Raw genomic sequence first — 17,913 nt, 5'->3', positions numbered from 1 at the left:
TCTAATCTTTGCCTCCCATCGCTGGCATCTCGCAGAAAAGTGTCTCGTATTGCCCTCTTCCACAAGTTGTACCATCACCATACTCTACGAGATCACCTCATCCCCCATCAAATTTATGTATCCCGTCGCATTGATCATCAGTACAAAGTTGGTATTTTGTCATGCAACACCAAAAGTTTTTCACAATCATTCCTGCCGCGAACCTCGCGTGACTGGAACCATCTTCCCGCCGAAGTTGTAGGCCTTATTAATTATGAACAGTTCCGTGAAGCCATAGCTAATATTGTATATACAGGTACCATTTAAACACTCATGTAACCAACTGTCTTTGTCTTCTTTTTGTATTTACCACTCCCCCTCTGTAATGCCCTTGGCCCTGAGGGGTATAATAAATGAAAAAATGAAAATGAAAAAAAAAAACTGTCCTCTTTGTTGAAGAAACGCGGTGAGGCTTTTGCCGAATGGGATGCGCAGATCCGGTGTCAATTCTGTGGCGAGCACGAGAATGCGTAAGGGAAGCCTGCTTGTCGCCTTGTGTGAAATCGAATACAGAAAGATGTGCCCGCAAAACTTGTGCGAGAGCGTGGCGCTCATGTGAGGGCAGCGCCTTGTTGATCATCCATAGGATCTGCTCTTCAGAAGTGCTTTGGTGAAGATCGCTAGTATGAGACTGCTCCTCCTCGCTAAGAACTGTAATGGAGCTGTAAGTAATCTCGTCGAATTCAGCGAGCTTCATATCACGCGGAAGAACTGCAGGGACGCAAGAACAATTAAAAGCCCACAAATTTGAGGCTCCATTCACTACTCTCAAGACAGAGCGCGGTACAAGTACATCTTTCTTTGCGCAGCTCGACGTAAGTGGCTGGACCTGCGCGTCAAACGATGAAAGGTCCGCAGCAGCGAAGTTGACAGGGATACGTGACAGCGACCAAGGCGGTAGCATTAAATCGTTCGAAACAACACAATAGTTTTTCACTGGTAAGGATGTGTCGGCAAGGGTGGCGAGAAGCGCGCTATTCAAAGTAATTTCGCCTGTGCCACACTTAACGGATGCACCACAATCTTGAAGAAAGTCAATCCCGAAAATCACATCATGAGTGCACGCGGTAGTACAAGAAATTCTGCTTTAAGATCTTCTCCTCCGAACAAAACACTTGCAACACAAATACCAAGGGGAACTAGGCACTCTCCACTGACACCACGAAACGTCACATCACCATTCCATGGGAACATAACTTTCCGACCCAGCCTCTCTTTGAAAGTCACACTCATGACGGAAACGGTAGCACCAGTATCCACTAATGCTGTTGCAGGTATACTATCAATTAACACACGCACTTTGTTCTTCACTATCATAATAGGCAGAGGAATATTTCGCAGAGACGCAGACTGTCCGGCGACCTTACCTCCATCGGCCGCGCCGGCTAGTTTCCCGACGGCGGTGGTGACGTAGCACGTCGCCGTGGTGACGGTGAACGGCGTTGGCGACTGGTTGGGGGCGTCAGGCTGCGGTCTGAAGCTGGCGAGCCACTCCTTCTACTATATTGACGGAAGGTATTCCGGGGTGGCGCGCCTGTGGTGTTTGCAGTACCAGGGTCTGTCGGCCAACGGTCGTCATAACTGTCACGTTCAAAATTAGGCCAAGTTGGTGGTGGGCCATATGTTATTGTCTGTCGGCGCCGGCGACAAAAACGAGCAATGTGTCCTGAGGCGCCACAGCTGTAACACACAGGCGATGCGCGACCGACGTTGTAAGCCTCGGGGTCAATCCTGGGACGCTGCGAATAATAAACGCGATCCTGCGAATTCCGATTTGTGGTGGTAGCTTGACGAGTTCGTTGATCGTGCGTCATGTCGCCGGGAAAAGTACGTCGGTGCTGTCGCAGCTGATCGACTCGACACTCTGCAACGCCTGGCATGGCAGACAATGCGGACACAGCAGATGCACGTTCTTGAGGTTGGTTGGAAGCGCAGCCAAGCTGTTCGACATTCGCCCCGGTGTGTCATTCAAGTTCTTCGCGGACAATTTGCCTTATAGTTCCCGCAAGGTCAAATTGAAAATTGAAGTTGTCATTTTCGTCAACGCTTGCCACCGTTGTGACATTTGCTAACCTGCCGAACTTTGGCGTGGTACGGCGAAGCTTCAAGGCATCAAATGTGCGGCAATGCTTGATGAGGTCGGCGACCGAGGCGAGACTCTCCTTTCCGATTAAATAATTGTACACATCCTCGGCTATGCCTTTGAGAAGGTGTCCAACCTTGTCCTCTTCGGACATTCGAGGATTGACCGTTCTGCAAAGCTTCAGGATTGCCTCTACGTACGTAGTACAGGTCTCACCTGGGACTTGAGCGCGCTGAAGCAATGTCTGCTTCGCCCGCTTCCTTTTCGTGGTGGAATCGCCGAAGCACTCTGTGAGGTGAGTAACGAAGCTGTCCCACGTTGTGCAGGTATCTTCATGGTTCTCGAACCACACTAGTTCAGTGTCTGTGAGGAACAGAATCACATTGTCGAGCTGAGCCATGGAGTTCCAGCCGTTGTACTTGCTCACATGCTTGTAGTGGGTTAGCCATTCCTCCACGTCCTCACCGAATTTTCCCGAGAAAGGGCGAGGCTCCATTTGATGCATCCAGGCGCCGGTTGTTCGCACTGGAGCAGCCAGAGGAGGCTGTTGGTCACCGCTGTGGGATATCGGGATCTCAAGTGGTGTTGGAGGCAGTCGAGCGAGGCGTCGGCTCCGGCGTGGCACTTGCTGCAGCAGCTCCGTCGTCTTGGTCGAAGTACCCCGCACCTCCACCACAAAACTGTTACGGTTAATGTAAAAGCAGTTTTATTTAAGGGACGAGATTGATGGTGAAGTCAAGATGGCGTCCCGAGGCTGCACCAGCTAACGTCTTATTTCTCTTCTGCTCGCCCGAAGCAATATCCATCACAGTTAAAAAGGAATCATTCTTGTTTACTCTCATAGGCGTATATATATGGCCTTCCAGCAATTTCTATACTAAAATATTAACGGATATTTTGAGTGTTTGTCCCGCCCCATGGGTAATCATAGGTGATTTCAACGCACACCATCCAGCATGGGGAAGTACAAGGACAAATGCAAGAGGACGAAGATTAGCAAGCATCGCCTACAACTGTGGCCTTACTCTCCTGAACGATGGTAGCCCCACATTTCTTCGAGGCATGACATACGGCAGCTGCCTCGACCTTGCTTTCGTCTCCAACTCTCTCGCCAGATGTGTGAAGTGGTTTCCAGATATTGAGTCACATGGGAGTGATCACATTGCCACCTATCTGAACATCAAAGGCTTGTCGTCTAGATCTGGCCCACGGAATACCATTCGGACGATTCAACGGGACAACTTCAAATCTGATATTGAAGATGCCTGCCGCGAGGGCCTACCCTATGGGTTAGAGCAAACAATTAAAAATACGATGCAAAACGCCACTCGCATGGTGACGATCTCTTACACGAGAAACGACTCCGACATTGAATTAGAGCGACTTCGAGCACTTCGTCGCCGGGCGGAACGTCGATATCGGCGTACAAAATCAGTCCATGACCTCAGGGCAGCCAGGAGGATGCAAAAGAAGATTCAGCGTCGAATGGATAGATTAGCGTCGGAACGTTGGGCAACGTTTTGCCAGACACTCGACCCCCGCAAGCCACTGTCTCACATTTGGAAAACGGTGCAAGGTCTGCGTTGCCTTCCGGAACAGCGTTTTCCATTCAAGGCGCTCGCACTTTTCCAAGGGCGGCAAGACATCGATGTCGCAGAAGATTTTTGTGCGCGGATGGCAGACCAAGCGACTCGTCCAGATCCTCCAGCCCGAGATGACGTACCCCGCTCCCGTGATTGCCTCATGAGCTCCTCCGAGATTGCCGTGAGCTCTTCCTTTTACAATGGAGGAACTCGAGGCGGCACTAGCTCTCTGCAGGCGCTCATCATCTCCGGGTCCAGATGGTATATCATACCGCGCCTTGCGCTATCTCGGACAATCCACACGGAAAGCATTGTTCAGTCTTTACAACACCTCATGGCAGTGGGGAAATGTTCCCCGCGAACGGAAAGTAAGCCGCCTGGTGCCACTCTTGAAGCAGGGCAAATCCCCGCTAGAGCTCACCTCTTACCGCCCAATAGCGCTGACCAGCTGTGTAGGAAAGATAATGGAACGGATGATCCTTGGCCGCCTGCAATGTTACCTTGAACACTACAAGATTTATCCGAATTCCATGGCTGGTTTCCGACATGACCGCTCTTCCGTCGACAATGTAGTTGATCTCGTTTTGTATGTCCAGCACGGAAGGTCCCTTAAGCGTTTATCTGCAGCTTTTTTTTTAGATGTGAAAGGGGCATACGATAACGTATTGCATGAGGCCATTCTCGACGTTATTGTGACGGTTGGCCTAGGTGGTCGAGTCTTTTTGTGGATTGCAAGTTAGCTATCTGCAAGATCATTCTATGTGTTAACTGACGATCGCATTACGACGCTATACCAGCAGAAGCGTTCATCAAGGCGGTGCTCTCAGCCCGACGCTATTCAACCTCGCTCTTATTGGACTTGCTCAATACTTGCCAACTACCAGTAAAATTTCAATATACGCAGATGACATCTGTGTCTGGACTTCGACAGTCACCCATCCTCAGATACGTGCACGGCTTCAAAAAGCGGCTACTTTGACAGCGAGCTACTTGTGTAAACAAGGTCTCAGCATATCACCAGAAAAATGCGCACTGGTGGCATTTACTCGCAAACCAATGACGCCTTATGTCATCTCAATCAATGGGCGGACCATTTCCTATGTGAGAACCCACAGATTTCTTGGCGTAATTATCGACCAAAACCTCTGTTGGAGCCCGCACGTGGCCTACATGAAACGGCGCCTGACAGCGACCTCCCAGTTGTTTAAATACTTGATAGGAAAGACCTGGGGGATGTCAGTAGACACAATGCTGAAACTCTACAGAGCTCTCTTTCTCGGTTTTTTAAGATATAGTCTACCGGTACTGAACAACACCTGCAAGACAAATATTCGTGTTCTGCAGGCAGCACAAGCTCAAGCACTCAGAGTTTGCCTTGGTTTGCCCAGGTGTACGTCAACAGAGGCAACTATTGCGATTGCTCGGGACCATCCAATGCAAACTCACATTACGGTGGAAGCCCTGAGAACGCACATCAGACATTTTGCACCTGCCCCCTATCACCACCTGGCAACACTCACTACCTTCAGACAGGTACCAAGCATCATTCTCTCAAACTATCGTCAAGTATAACGACAAACTTCCCTCGGGCTTAACCGCTGCATCTAAACCATCGATACCCCTTGGTGTCTTGTCAGCCCCACAATCCATCTCAGCGTACCAGGAATCGGGAAAAAGTCTGAGCTGTCGTCGCCTGTGTTGAAACAACTGCCTCTGCTTCTTCTGCACGAGAGGTACGCGGACAGTATACACATATATACTGATGGTTCCACAAACATCCAGTGTTCGTCCGGTGCTGTGGTCGTCCCAGCAAGAGATCAGCTTTATGACTGACCACCCAACGACATCGACATCTGCGGAACTAGCTGCTCTCCGCGCTGCACTTTGTTTCGTCAATCGGGAACCACCTCGACAATGGTCAATCTTCAGTGACTCAAAGGCAGCCCTACAATCTGTGCTATCAGCTCTGCGTCGTGGGCCATTCGAACAGCTCGTGCTCGATATTAGATGCCTACTCCATACATCACATGAGAAAGGACATCACGTGACGTTTCAGTGGCTGCCGAGTCACTGCGGCGTCATAGGAAATGAAGACGCCGATAAAGCCGCTCGGGCAGCTCTTGAAGACACATAGGAAGAGGCCATACCACTTTCACGGTCCGACGCCACCAGCAGACTTCGAGTGCTTGCACGGGAGATCACGCTCTCTCTATGGTACACACCAAGCAGCCAGACCAACCGGAGCAATCGTCAATACGGCCTGCCCTCTTTGATGCATCTCTGTATGCCAACTGGACTCCGCCGAAGTGAGGCCACCCTGCTTTATCGCTTATGGCTAAGGGTGGCCTTCACGAAATCTTACTCATTTCGCATTGGAATGGCCGACAACGCTCTTTGCAATGCCTGTCTTTGCGAGGAGAAACTGGAACACTTTCTGTGCGACTGTCCTGAATATATTGTTCAGAGACAGACCCTGGCGTCCGTTCTAGCGCACCTTGACAATGGACCATTGTCAATTGCAACTATTTTCAGATATCGCCGACAGAAGACATCGCAGCTGAAGGCGACGAAGGGACTACTTCGGTTTATGAAGGAGACGGGCTTGGACAAGCGGCTGTGACAGTGATGTCACGTACCGCGTAAGAGTGACAGACAGTAACTAACGATGTGTGTGCCGTGTTATGTGCTCTCTCTATCTCTTCTCCCCGTCTTTCATCACCCCCATCCCGCTCCCATGTGTAGGGTAGCAAACCGGTTAACCTAAACAGGTTAACCTCCCTGCCTTTCCTTCTCTACCTTTTCCTTCCTTCCTTCCTTCCTTCGATCAGATGAATGAGCAGCTACACTTTTTTCGCTGTGACGTGACACGCACCGTGAAGCTTCTGTAGATCTTTGCTTAATATTAGCCATTATAACAAAGTCACTTTCATTGATCATAGAGGCCAGCATTTGTTAAACTGTCGAGCCAAAGTAACAAGCATCGGACGGCTTCTAGATGTTCAGATAAAAAAAAATTCTGGGGTGGTACATGCCAAAACCACGATCTGATTATGAGGCACGCCGCAGTGAGTGTACTCCGAATTAATTTCGACCACCTTGAGTTCTTTAACGTGCACCCAATGCACGGTACACATTGCATTTCACCCCCATCGAAATGCGGCCGCCGTGACTGGGATTCGGTCTCGTGATGTCGTTCTTAGCAGCGCAACGACATAGCCACTCTAGGCCACCACGGTGAAAATTGCCAGATTCAGTGCTTGCTCAACAGCTAGTCCGCTTTATATACCTCAGGTGGCGGTTTGTCCACCCACAGCACGCTGTGGTCGCACATACCGCCTCCTGATTGGGATTAACATTGATTGATAAACATTGGGATTAACGAAATATATTTCAAAAAAGCCAGAGTAGTTTATTCACTTTATTATGAAGAGTGCCGTCTTACTTAAGTCAGTGTCAACAACAACAAACAGTACATAGCGCTTTAACATATTTGATTACTGAGCAGATGCTGGTGGGTGAGTTGGTTATACATGATTACAACTAATGCGCCAGATGGACCAACGGACGAAGGACATGGTTGTACCCTGTCGCCTTCCTCCATCCGTTGATTTATTTGTCGCCTTAGCTGTAATCATATTTGATTAAGAGATCGAACACCGACTAACTACTCTACTGGGCAGTGCAACTTCCTTTAATGAAGCGTTTAAGCTTAAAGGTTTCTGAACAGGGTGCGCGGTGATGGTGTTACGGTGCATAATATGTACTTAGTCTGCCAGACTTGCATTCAGTCCGCTATTTTATCGCGACATTTATCTGCTCACTGAGTTCGACTGTGCCACCGATGGATGTCGGCGCCAACAACTCATTAATCGGTCTTGTGATTCGGGAAGGCGAATTCAGTCAAGCAGAATCGGCTCCGTCTGAAGGCGGCCAAGTGTACAACTGTTGAGCTAGCGCTTGTTAGCTCAATGAGCGTTGAAAATGTGGTGTGGGGTGGTAATAGTCATGGGCGATCCAGTCATGCCCGTTAAACGCACTGGTGCCGAAGTGCATGCTGATGACACAGCGTCTTAATAACTTTGTCGCGGGAGCAGTTTTTCCTCACTGAACTCGATTCAGCATCAAACTTATCCATAGAGGGGCGATCGAAGCACGAGACATGTTTGAGTATAGCAGGCTCGAATAGTCCGCCGTGTCTTGAAAATTATATGTAGTGATAACAATAAGTTGCTAGGCTAGCTGGTGCATGACCGTAAATAACTAGATTGTTGCGCGAAACAGACGACTACGAAAGAAATACGTACACAGACGCACCTCTCCCGTCTACGTGCACATTCCTTTGGTGGTCATCCGTTTCGTGCAAAACTGTAGTTTTGTCCCTTCTTTGTGCGTATTCTTCTTGTGGTCATCTGTTTCTCGCAAAAAAAAATTTGTTGTTTACCGGTGTGTAATAACAGTGTAGTTCACTGCGCATTGACTTCAGCATGCTCAGAATGACACGGGAGTGAGAGGGTTCAAGTTTTGATAGTCCATATATATCCCACGCCCTAGCGCAGAATGTCATACCGTTATTTACTTCGCACACACGCAGCTCTGTGACCTGGCGCAATATTGGGCCAACCACCTGGCCCACACGGACGACTTCTACTACCGAAAGTTCAGGGACGTCGGAGAGAACCTCTTCTGCCGCTGGTCATACGTGCCGGACTTCGATGTCACAGGTGACCCATATATACAACACACTCGCGCCCTATCGCTGCAAGATCGTGTCAGGATTCGCGCTACAAAAAAAAAAAGAAGAAGAAGGTTCAGGAAGAAGGAAGCACGTATTCCTACAAGCATCTAGAGTGACGTGTGCAACCAGCCACAGTGACGTCAATGGCCATGGCGTTCTGCGGCTGCGCACGAGGTCGCGGCTTTGATTCCTGACAGCGGCAGCCGGCGTTCTGATGAAGGCGTAACGCAAAAAATACCCGTGTACCTCGATTTAGGAGCACGTTAAAGAACAGCAGGTGGGTCTCGAAATTAATCTAGGGGGCAAAGGGTACTAAGCTCAAATGAAAGCAAATTGTTCGGTTTAACATCCCGAGGCAACACACGGATGATTTAACAAGCCTCTAAATATAAGCACACGAGCGTTTGCTGCAATCCGCCCCGCGTGGGAAGGCGACCGCCGCGACTGGGAAACGAACCCGCGGCCACGCACTCGGCCGTCCCATACAGAAACTGAGCCGTGCACAGCGGCGGGTACCCCCACTAATTAAAACGCCTCTCGCGTAGCCCGTGAGTTGCTTCTGGGGACGTCATACGCCGTAGTTAACTTAGTGACGCGTGCTGTCGTATCGTCACCGCACCAATCGTTCTCGCCGGCCTATCACGAGAATATATGTACAAATCGACTATCGGGGGAGAACTGAAATACACGCAGAGTGCAGCAACTCGCACAGCACGCTTAGTTACCATGTATACTCGGCACTGCGGTGAAACGAAATTTAAGCAAAAGCCAGTCGCGCGTACGCCGCGCATTGCGTGGCCCTATATATCACTTCATAACGCAATTGTGTTGCGGTATTCTCTGCATCTCCGGTCCATGAATCTTGTAGGTAATCCCCATGGTGACGCTGAAACGTGTCGAACGAGTTTCGAGCGCGTATATAACATCGGACCACTTCTTCAATTCGGCTTCTGTGATCAAACTCAGCGATTCGAATTTCCAGAGTGTAACCGAGATCCAAAGTGTTATCACCAAAATTGCTTTTTCGCGTGCCGAACGTCGCTCCTACAAGACAAATGATGAGCAGCAAATGAGCAGCAGTTGAACGCTGGCTCCAGCGACGCTCCTTAATTGTTCATCACTTCATCCCTCCATCTTGTAGTGATGAACAATTAAGGAGCGTCGCTGGAGCCAGCGTTCAACTGCTGCTCATTTGCTGCTCATCATTTGTCATGTAGGAGCGACGTTCGGCACGCGAAAAAGCAATTTTGGTGATAACACTTTGGATCTCGGTTGCTCAATAAAGTTGTTTCTCTCTCTCTCTCCCTCCATCTTACTGTAAACTTATGTCTCCTTTGGATTCGTACAAGACAAGGAAATATATGAGGAAAGACTGCATGTTTACTATCTCAACGGATGCTCATTTTTTTTTCTTTCTGGGAATCCTAATTGCAACCGTTTTCATGCGTACAGGACCTAAAATAAAGCGTGTTCCAGCCACGATGGCTTATAGGATCGACGTTGTTCAAAGACGCCCCCTTTATTGATTTCATTGAAGCCTTCAACAACACAGTATACTGCGTCCTATGTGTACACGTGACGTGGCCCGAACAATAACTGCGCGATCGATCGAAGCTATCACGCTGTAGAAATAATGTTATGACGGACACATTAGTGAGGGAAAAAAAAGGAAAATGTGGAGCATGAAAGGGGCTGGCAGCTCGCCAGTGGAAGTTGGAGAACGTCAAACAGAGCGCGTATAATGGCCGCAATATAGAACGCACCATAAACATAGGGAAAAGACGAAGGAACTCGAAAAAAAAACAACCGACCCAAACTTTTCATTCTAATCGCGCACAAGGCTTGACGGCTTGACGGAAGTCGTTTTTACGCAGTCTGCTCCTCACAAATCGCCCCCGTCGTTTCATTACGAGCACTAGCAATTTTTTTCACTCGCGTGCTCATGCGACTGTGGGGACACGTCTCATAAGCAGCTGGTGGGTACTAACGTGCAGTCTATAGTCCCAAAAGTGTAAACGTCGCGGCGATCGTAGCTGCGGCCCAGCCTGGCCCCCTCTGCATTGGCGCTTCGCTTGCCGGCAGTTCAGTACACAGCGAGAATGGGCTTCCAGCAATCGCTGCCACCAGAGAGGTATACGCCAACCGTAGTTTCAACATACCACGGATCTGTTTATTATTATTTTTGAGTCCAACCAAAGATTCTAAAAATTGCCTGCGACAGAGAACACTTCTCCGCCTTTTCAGGTAGATATCTTGGAAAGAGAAAGACAGACTAAAGCAAGGACAGGCAAGGAGGTTAACAAGAAGGCGCATGTCCGAGCTTGCTGTAATTGATGCGTAAAAATGACGAGGGAAAACGGAAAGACCAACATAGGACACACATACATGCCTGGGTAGCAAACATGAGTTTGGCATATGCGCTGGGGCGAGGGGACATAGGGGCAAAAAGAGGGAGAAAGGAGGGGAGAGAAAGAAAACGAGTTGCGCGCGCACTTGAAGATGCGCACCAAGTCTATAAAGGGCAACGGAGACCTGTCAACTTGAGGCACTGTAGCAACGCACTCGTAGCATTCTGTACCTGTGACGCACACGGTCATGGTGCAGGGACTTTCGCCTATGAGAGCGGTCTCGAATGCAACCGGTTTAAGGCTATCCGGAGAGGGTGGTGGTGGACGTAACGGGAACAAGGGCACAAGAGGAGGAAATTTCCAGTAGAAGAGATAGAGAGAGAAATAAAATGATAAATGAAAAGCAGAAAGGTTAACCACTACTGAGACCGGTTGGCTACCCTACATTGGGGAATATGCAAGGGAACGATTTTTAAAAATTCAGTGGTGATTTAGCGGTAAATGCGAGCGAAATGCGTTAGCATTACGTCGCACCTATTTGAGGTCCCGAATCCATGACTGAAACCACACACACACACACACTCACACACACACACGCACACGCACACGTATGTATATATAAATATATATATATATATATATATATATATATATATATATATATATATATATATATATATATATATATATATATATATATATATATATAGTGATATTGAACAGTATGTTTATCTTCTGCGTACTAATCTTCAACACTACTCTTACACTTTCTTAGGTACCGCTCTTTGCGCGGAGCTTAACTCTTTCTGGAGTTTCTTTGTTAACTATCGAGTTTGTGCTCCATATGTTAGCACCGGTAAAATGCAATGATTGTACACTTTTGTTTTCAGCGACCATGGCATGCTCCCAGTCAGGATTTGGTAATGCCTGCCGTATGCACTCCCACTCATTTTTATTCTTTCGTAAATTTCCTTCTTGTGGTCAGGGTCGCCGTGAGTAATTGACTTAGATGAATGGTACTCCTGCACAGACTCTAGAGGTTGACCGGCGATCGTGAATTCTTGTTCCCTTGCCAGTCATCAATCAGGCAATTGAGAAACATGCGGAGTACAATCAAGTTTTCTATACGGCTTTCATGGATTATGACAAGGCATTTGATTCATAAGGGATACCAGCAGTCGTGGAGGCTTAGAAGTATTCAGCTGTTAGACTGGGAATAATACTTAGAAGTGAGGATCAACGGCGAATATCTCGATGACCTTCGATTTTCAGATCGCATTGCCCTGTTCAGCATCACTGTAGATGAATTTCAACAAATGCTTGAACTCTTTAACGAAGAAAGTGTAAGAGTAGTGTTTAAGATTAATATGCAGAAGATAAACAGACTGTTCGATATCACTATATATATATATATATAGATATATATATATATATATAAACGAGAAGAAAGGGGGTTAACCGAGGGACCCGATAATTATTAGTCATGTAATGAGAAGCCACCAAACACTGACACCAAGTACAACATAGGGGAAATTGCATGTGCTTAATAAATGAAATAAAGTATTGTAAATTAATGGAAATTAAAGTGGATGAAAAAACAACTTGCCGCAGGTGGGAACCGAACCCACAACCTTCGCATGTCGCGTGCGATGCTCTACCAATTGAGCTACCGCGGCGGCGTTTCCCCATCCACTTTCTTGGGTATTTATGTGTACTAGTAGAACCCTGGGAGTGTTAGCCAGCGCCCCCACTCACAGACCTTGGCGGCGGACGTGGAACGTCTTTTTTTGCCGCAGGCGTCACGAGAACGTGATCTTTTCGGGTGAAGGCAGCTGGTCAATAAACCCACATATGCTACCTGAAGGCATCAATGTTGCCGGATTCGAGACTTAACGAGGGTCTCGATGATATGATGATATATATATATATATATATATATATATATATATATATATATCATCAGCCTATTTTATGTCCACTGGAGGACGAAAGCCTCTCCCTGCGGTCTCCAAGTATCCCTGTCCTGCGCCAACCGATTCCAACTAGCACCCGCAAATTTCCTAATTTCGTCGCACTACCTAGTGTCCTGCCGTCCTGTACTGCGTTTCCCTTCTCTTGGCACCCATTCTGTAACCATAATGGTCCAATGGTTATTTAACCTGCGCATTACATGACCTGTCCAGCTCCATTTTTTCTCTTTATGTCATTTAGAATATCGTGTATCCCGGTTTCTCTCTGATCCAAACCGCTCTCTTTCTGTCTCTTAACGTTATGCGTAGCAATCTTCGTTCCATCGCTATTTGCGCGGTCCTTAACTTGCTCTCAAGCTTCTTTGTCAATCTCCAAGTCTCTGCCCCATATGTCAGCATTGGTAAAATGCACTGAGTGTATACCTTCCTTTTCAATGATAATGGCAAGATTCCAGTCAGGAGCTGGCAATGTCTGCCGTATGCGATCCAACCCATATTTATTCTTCTGTGAATTTGCTTCTCATGATCAGGGTTCCCTGTGAGTAATTGACCTGGGTAAACGTACTCCTTCACAGACTCTAGAGGCCGACTGGCGATCCTGAACTCTTGTTCCTTTGGCCGGCTATTTATCATTATCTTTGTATTTTGCATATTAATCTTCAATCCCACTTTTACACTCTCCCTGTTAAGGTCCTCAATCATTTGTTGTAACTCATCCGCAGTGTTGCTGAATAGAACAATGTCATCGGCAAACTGAAGGTTGCTGAGGTATTCGCCGTCGATTCTCACTCCTAAACATTCCCAGTTTAACAGCTTGAATACTTCTTCCAAGCACGCGGTGAATAGCATTAGAGATATTGTGTCTCCTTGTCTGACCTCTTTCTTTATAGGTATCTTCGTAATTTTCTTGTGTAGAATTGAGGTGGCTGTGCAATCTCTGTAGATATTTGCCGAGGTATTTACGTAAGCGGTCTGTACTCCTTGATTACGCAATGCCTCTATGACTGCTGTTATCTCTACTGAAACAAATGCTTTTTCGTAATCTATGAAAGCCATATAGAGAGGTTTATTGTACTCTGCGGATTTCTCGATAACCTGATTAATGACATGGATGTGATCTATTGTAGAGTATCCCTTCCTGAAGACAGCCTGTTCCTTCAGTTGACTAAAGTCCAGTGTTGCCCTGATTCTGTTGGAGATTATTTTGGTAAATATTTTATATAGTACTGGGAGTAAGATATATATATATATATATATATATATATATATATATATATTGACATGTGTGTTCTTTTTCCTCCTGTGACCGCTGTTCACCGGTTAACCAATGATAAACGTTATCGCTCAGCGTAAGACGCGCCTGCATGATTTGGAACTTGCGCGAATGTTATGGTACTTTCTATCTGTTGTGTATGTCCTCGCCACAGCATGTATCATCAGATTGCATGCGTGACACGAATTGTGTAGTAGTTTCTGGAAGACATGCGGTGACGGGTGATTGCGCCAGAGCTTTCAACGAGTGATGTATAAAAGCCGACGCGCTTGACCCTGTGATCAGATTTCGAGAATCGCCGACTCTGCTCGCCGTTATCGTTGTGCTTTGAGTGTAGCCCCTTTTTTTTTTTGTAGAAGTTCGCCAATAAGAACTATGAATCAGTTTCCTCATTCATAGCTTAAATTTGCTTATGTGTTCTGCACTGTCACTACTAGGTGACATTGACTATATATATATATATATATATATATATATATATATATATATATATATATATATATATATACCCTCCACCACGTGACCGGTGTAAGTGAGTGAACGAATACACTTTTATTGGGTCCAGCAAAACGCGATAAAACGCGCATCCGGCTAATACCACGACGGGACTGACAGGTCTAGCCTGCCGGGCCGATTGCGGGAGCGTTGGACGGTCAGGATTTGGTCCTCAAAGACGGGACTTCGCAGGCGCCCGATTCCACACGTGACCGGTTCCCACACTTCACACACATACACTTTTTTCCACTTTGACACTCCTAATGCTAACGGGATAAAAATCATAATTCCCAGGCAAGTAATACAAACAGAAATCCAATAAACAAATTTAATATACACAATTTAGGGGCAAATGTTGCCCCTGAGATATTGAAGCGAAGCGCTTTACAGTGAAATAATGTCTGTTTAACAGAAACCTTAGGACTAGCACCACTTTCAAGATATCCGCCCCACGCATAATCCGCTTTAAAAATGCATCTGCGTTCTAAGATCGTCCCGGACTGCCAGAGGGAGAATTTTGGGCAACTGGAACGCCCGTGTATTTCGTAGCGCATTCTTAAGGACGGATAATTCGAAATGGGTGCTCAGTAAACATGGCTGCACTACTGCTGGGCTTCATTAAGTTCGTAGTTTTGACATCCAGCCTAATATGAATAATTAAAATTTTAATTTGTGTATATTTTAAGCGAAGTTAATTCCACCTCTCTTCGAAAGTCGCCTAAAAAGGTAGATAAGCGCCCGCTGTACATGCGTTTTTTTAAATATTTGTTGCAACTATAAAAAGACGAGGAAAAATAAAATACGTTACACCAGATGGAGAGCCGAGAAACTTTACATTTTCACGACAGTTCTCTCTTAGCTGTACTTAGATTTAGGTGTACGTTAAGGAACCCCAGGTGGTCCAAATTTCCGGAGCCCTCCACTACAGCGTGCCTTATGATCAGATCGTGGTTTTAGCACGTAAAACCCCATAATTTCACGGGATTGAATTCCGGCCACGGCGGCCGCATTTCGACGGAGGTTAAATGCGAAAACACCCGTGTACTTAGATTTAGGTGCACGTTAACGAACCCCAGGTGGTCGAAATTTCCGAAGCCCTCTACTATACGGCGTGCCTCATAATCAGAAAGTGGTTTTGGCACGTAAAACCCCATAATTTTTTTAAAACCCCATAATTTAATTTTTTAACGCTCTAAGCCAATGGATCTCTGGCTCTCTCCACAATCAATGTCACGTTACGCAAGTCGTAGAATCTTCAAGCGTTGAGTCCGTGGGAGCGGCCGGCTGGTAAGAAGCGTGACTATATGTAAACGGCTGCCACTTCGTAGCGCAGGGAGGCGTCAGAAGGAGAAGAGGGCACCATTACTTCGCCGAATTAGAAGCTTTCCACCGTGTACACCGAGGGAAATCCTTAAACGGGCAGGTCAAGCCAAAGCCCTACTCCCGCCAGGCACGGACCACTTTAAAGGAGTAGTGATGTGCCATTTTCGACTCTTAATATTTTTATTTTTGTTTTGTTAGGTGAAGGTACTAGACCTCCACGCTATAGAAGAAATGTGGCAAACCTCGGGATGCCCTGCTTAATTTAACCCAATAGTTGGAACGTATGATTATTAATGTTTAACCTCTCGTGGAACGAAGCCCAAAGGTTGGCTATACTTTGAGCATACTTTTGTGGTTTTGCGTTGTTGACAGAAGCGTTCCCGCGCGGTCTCTCATTTCTTTGTACTTCGATGCGCTACAAAACCACGGACGCTCATCAGCTTCGATTTGTATAATGGGTGGCCGCACGATAACCTCGCATTGATAGATGCTTCTGTGTTAGACGTCATATCTAAATCTTTTGTCCCGCACAGATTAGTCGAAGCGTTTAGCTTACTACATCGAATCAAATACCGCTCACGTGTTTAAGAACGACGTAGCATGCACGTTTGTGCCCCCTCCCCCCCCCCCCCCCCCCCCAGCACGTTAGCGTCTATCTTGTTCTTCCAGCGCCACTCTGAAATTGTGTCTGCACAATTACTCGATCGGCTCTGTATCGGAGCGTGGACAGCGTTCTACGTTCCACTGCCGCAGTGAGCGCATGCGCCGGAGCGCCGTGCAGCGCTCCGGCTGAGCGGCTAGCTGTGTGCAAGTTGCTAGGACACTCCGCTTTGAGCGGAGTGCACCCTTGAAACGTTGCTCTAAAGCTGTCTAATAACGGCACATGGCGTAATTTTTTATTCAGACCTACCGTTTAAGAAAAATAATGAAAAAAAAATACAAGTCCTACGGCGGTAAAGAGGTGCGAGACCTCCGCCGCAGGAGCTGTAACTGACAAGTACACTATTTCGAACAAATAAGAATAGCGAATGCCCTTAGTAGGATTTGCCAAGTTGCCCCACAGGAAGGCTTAACTTATAAGGTTTCATGTCCCGAAGGTGCTACAATGGTTTACGAGGGACGCCGAGCGGACGGCTTCTGGGTTAATTTTGTTAACCCTCTGGGATTCTTTAACGTGCACACAAAGCACGGTACACGTGAGCCGTGTTGCCTTCCGCCCCCTTTCGGAATGCGGCGTCCTGATGCGGAAACGGTGCACAACCTCGTGCTGAGTAGCAGGACGCCATGCCACTGAGCCACCCCAATGGGTGTCTCATACGAAATAAAAATAGCAAAAATGAATATGAATATATATATATATATATATATATATATATATATATATATATATATATATATATATATATATATATATATATATATATATATATATATATATATATATATATATATATATATATATATATAAGAGAGGTCACTTACAGTAAACACGAAACGTGAACGTAAGACCGAAGGCAAACACAGACTGGAATATGGAAGGCCGATGAAAGGTAATATGCTTCGAAGGGTCCCAAGGACCACGCATAGGTTCGTCTTCCACCAGCGTTTGAGAATGTGCTTCAGCGCTTTTCGTTGCTTTGCTTTGCGTGAAACCGAAACCCGGCTCGCGTAAGGAAATTTCCGAGCCACCGCCTTTTTTTTGTTTGCACTGCCGAAAGGGGCGGATTGACGCGCTCCGAAGACCCGACGTTGACTTTTTTCAACGGTGGCTGCCGATAGTTCTGCATTTGAAGTGCAGTACGCACGTCGAAACGCTCTGAGCCGCATGGGCGCGCCCGCAAACAAACCAGCGGTCGCCGTATCAGCACAGGGGCAAAAACATAATAAAAAAATCTAAGAAATACAGGTTACTCAAACACCTACGTTCGCGGCAACGCTCGAGACGAGACTGACGCAAACCCTCCTCAACGTTCTTGGCGTGTTGTGCCATTTCGTGTATTTCTTTTTTTTTTTTTCTCATTCACGCGCGCGTTTCGTCTTTGCTTCGTTCCCGCACGTCTCACA

At 46.9% G+C, this 17,913-nt stretch overlaps 1 protein-coding gene across 2 annotated transcripts in view; it reads left to right on the top strand.

The window, feature by feature from the left end:
• Positions 1-17,913, top strand: part of LOC139052208 (Golgi-associated plant pathogenesis-related protein 1-like) — a 281,560-nt gene that overhangs the window by 243,424 nt on the left and 20,223 nt on the right. For both annotated transcript variants that reach the window (XM_070529289.1, XM_070529290.1), the window contains exon 4: positions 8,297-8,426. In XM_070529289.1, the coding sequence (XP_070385390.1) occupies positions 8,297-8,426 (130 nt within the window). The remainder of the gene's footprint in view (positions 1-8,296; positions 8,427-17,913) is intronic.

Source organism: Dermacentor albipictus, unplaced genomic scaffold (genome assembly GCF_038994185.2).
Source record: "Dermacentor albipictus isolate Rhodes 1998 colony unplaced genomic scaffold, USDA_Dalb.pri_finalv2 scaffold_20, whole genome shotgun sequence".
In the NCBI taxonomy this organism is placed as follows: Eukaryota; Metazoa; Arthropoda; class Arachnida; order Ixodida; family Ixodidae; genus Dermacentor; species Dermacentor albipictus.
The sequence above is the reverse complement of the archived record's forward strand: the minus strand, read 5'-3'. Positions and strand labels throughout refer to the sequence as shown.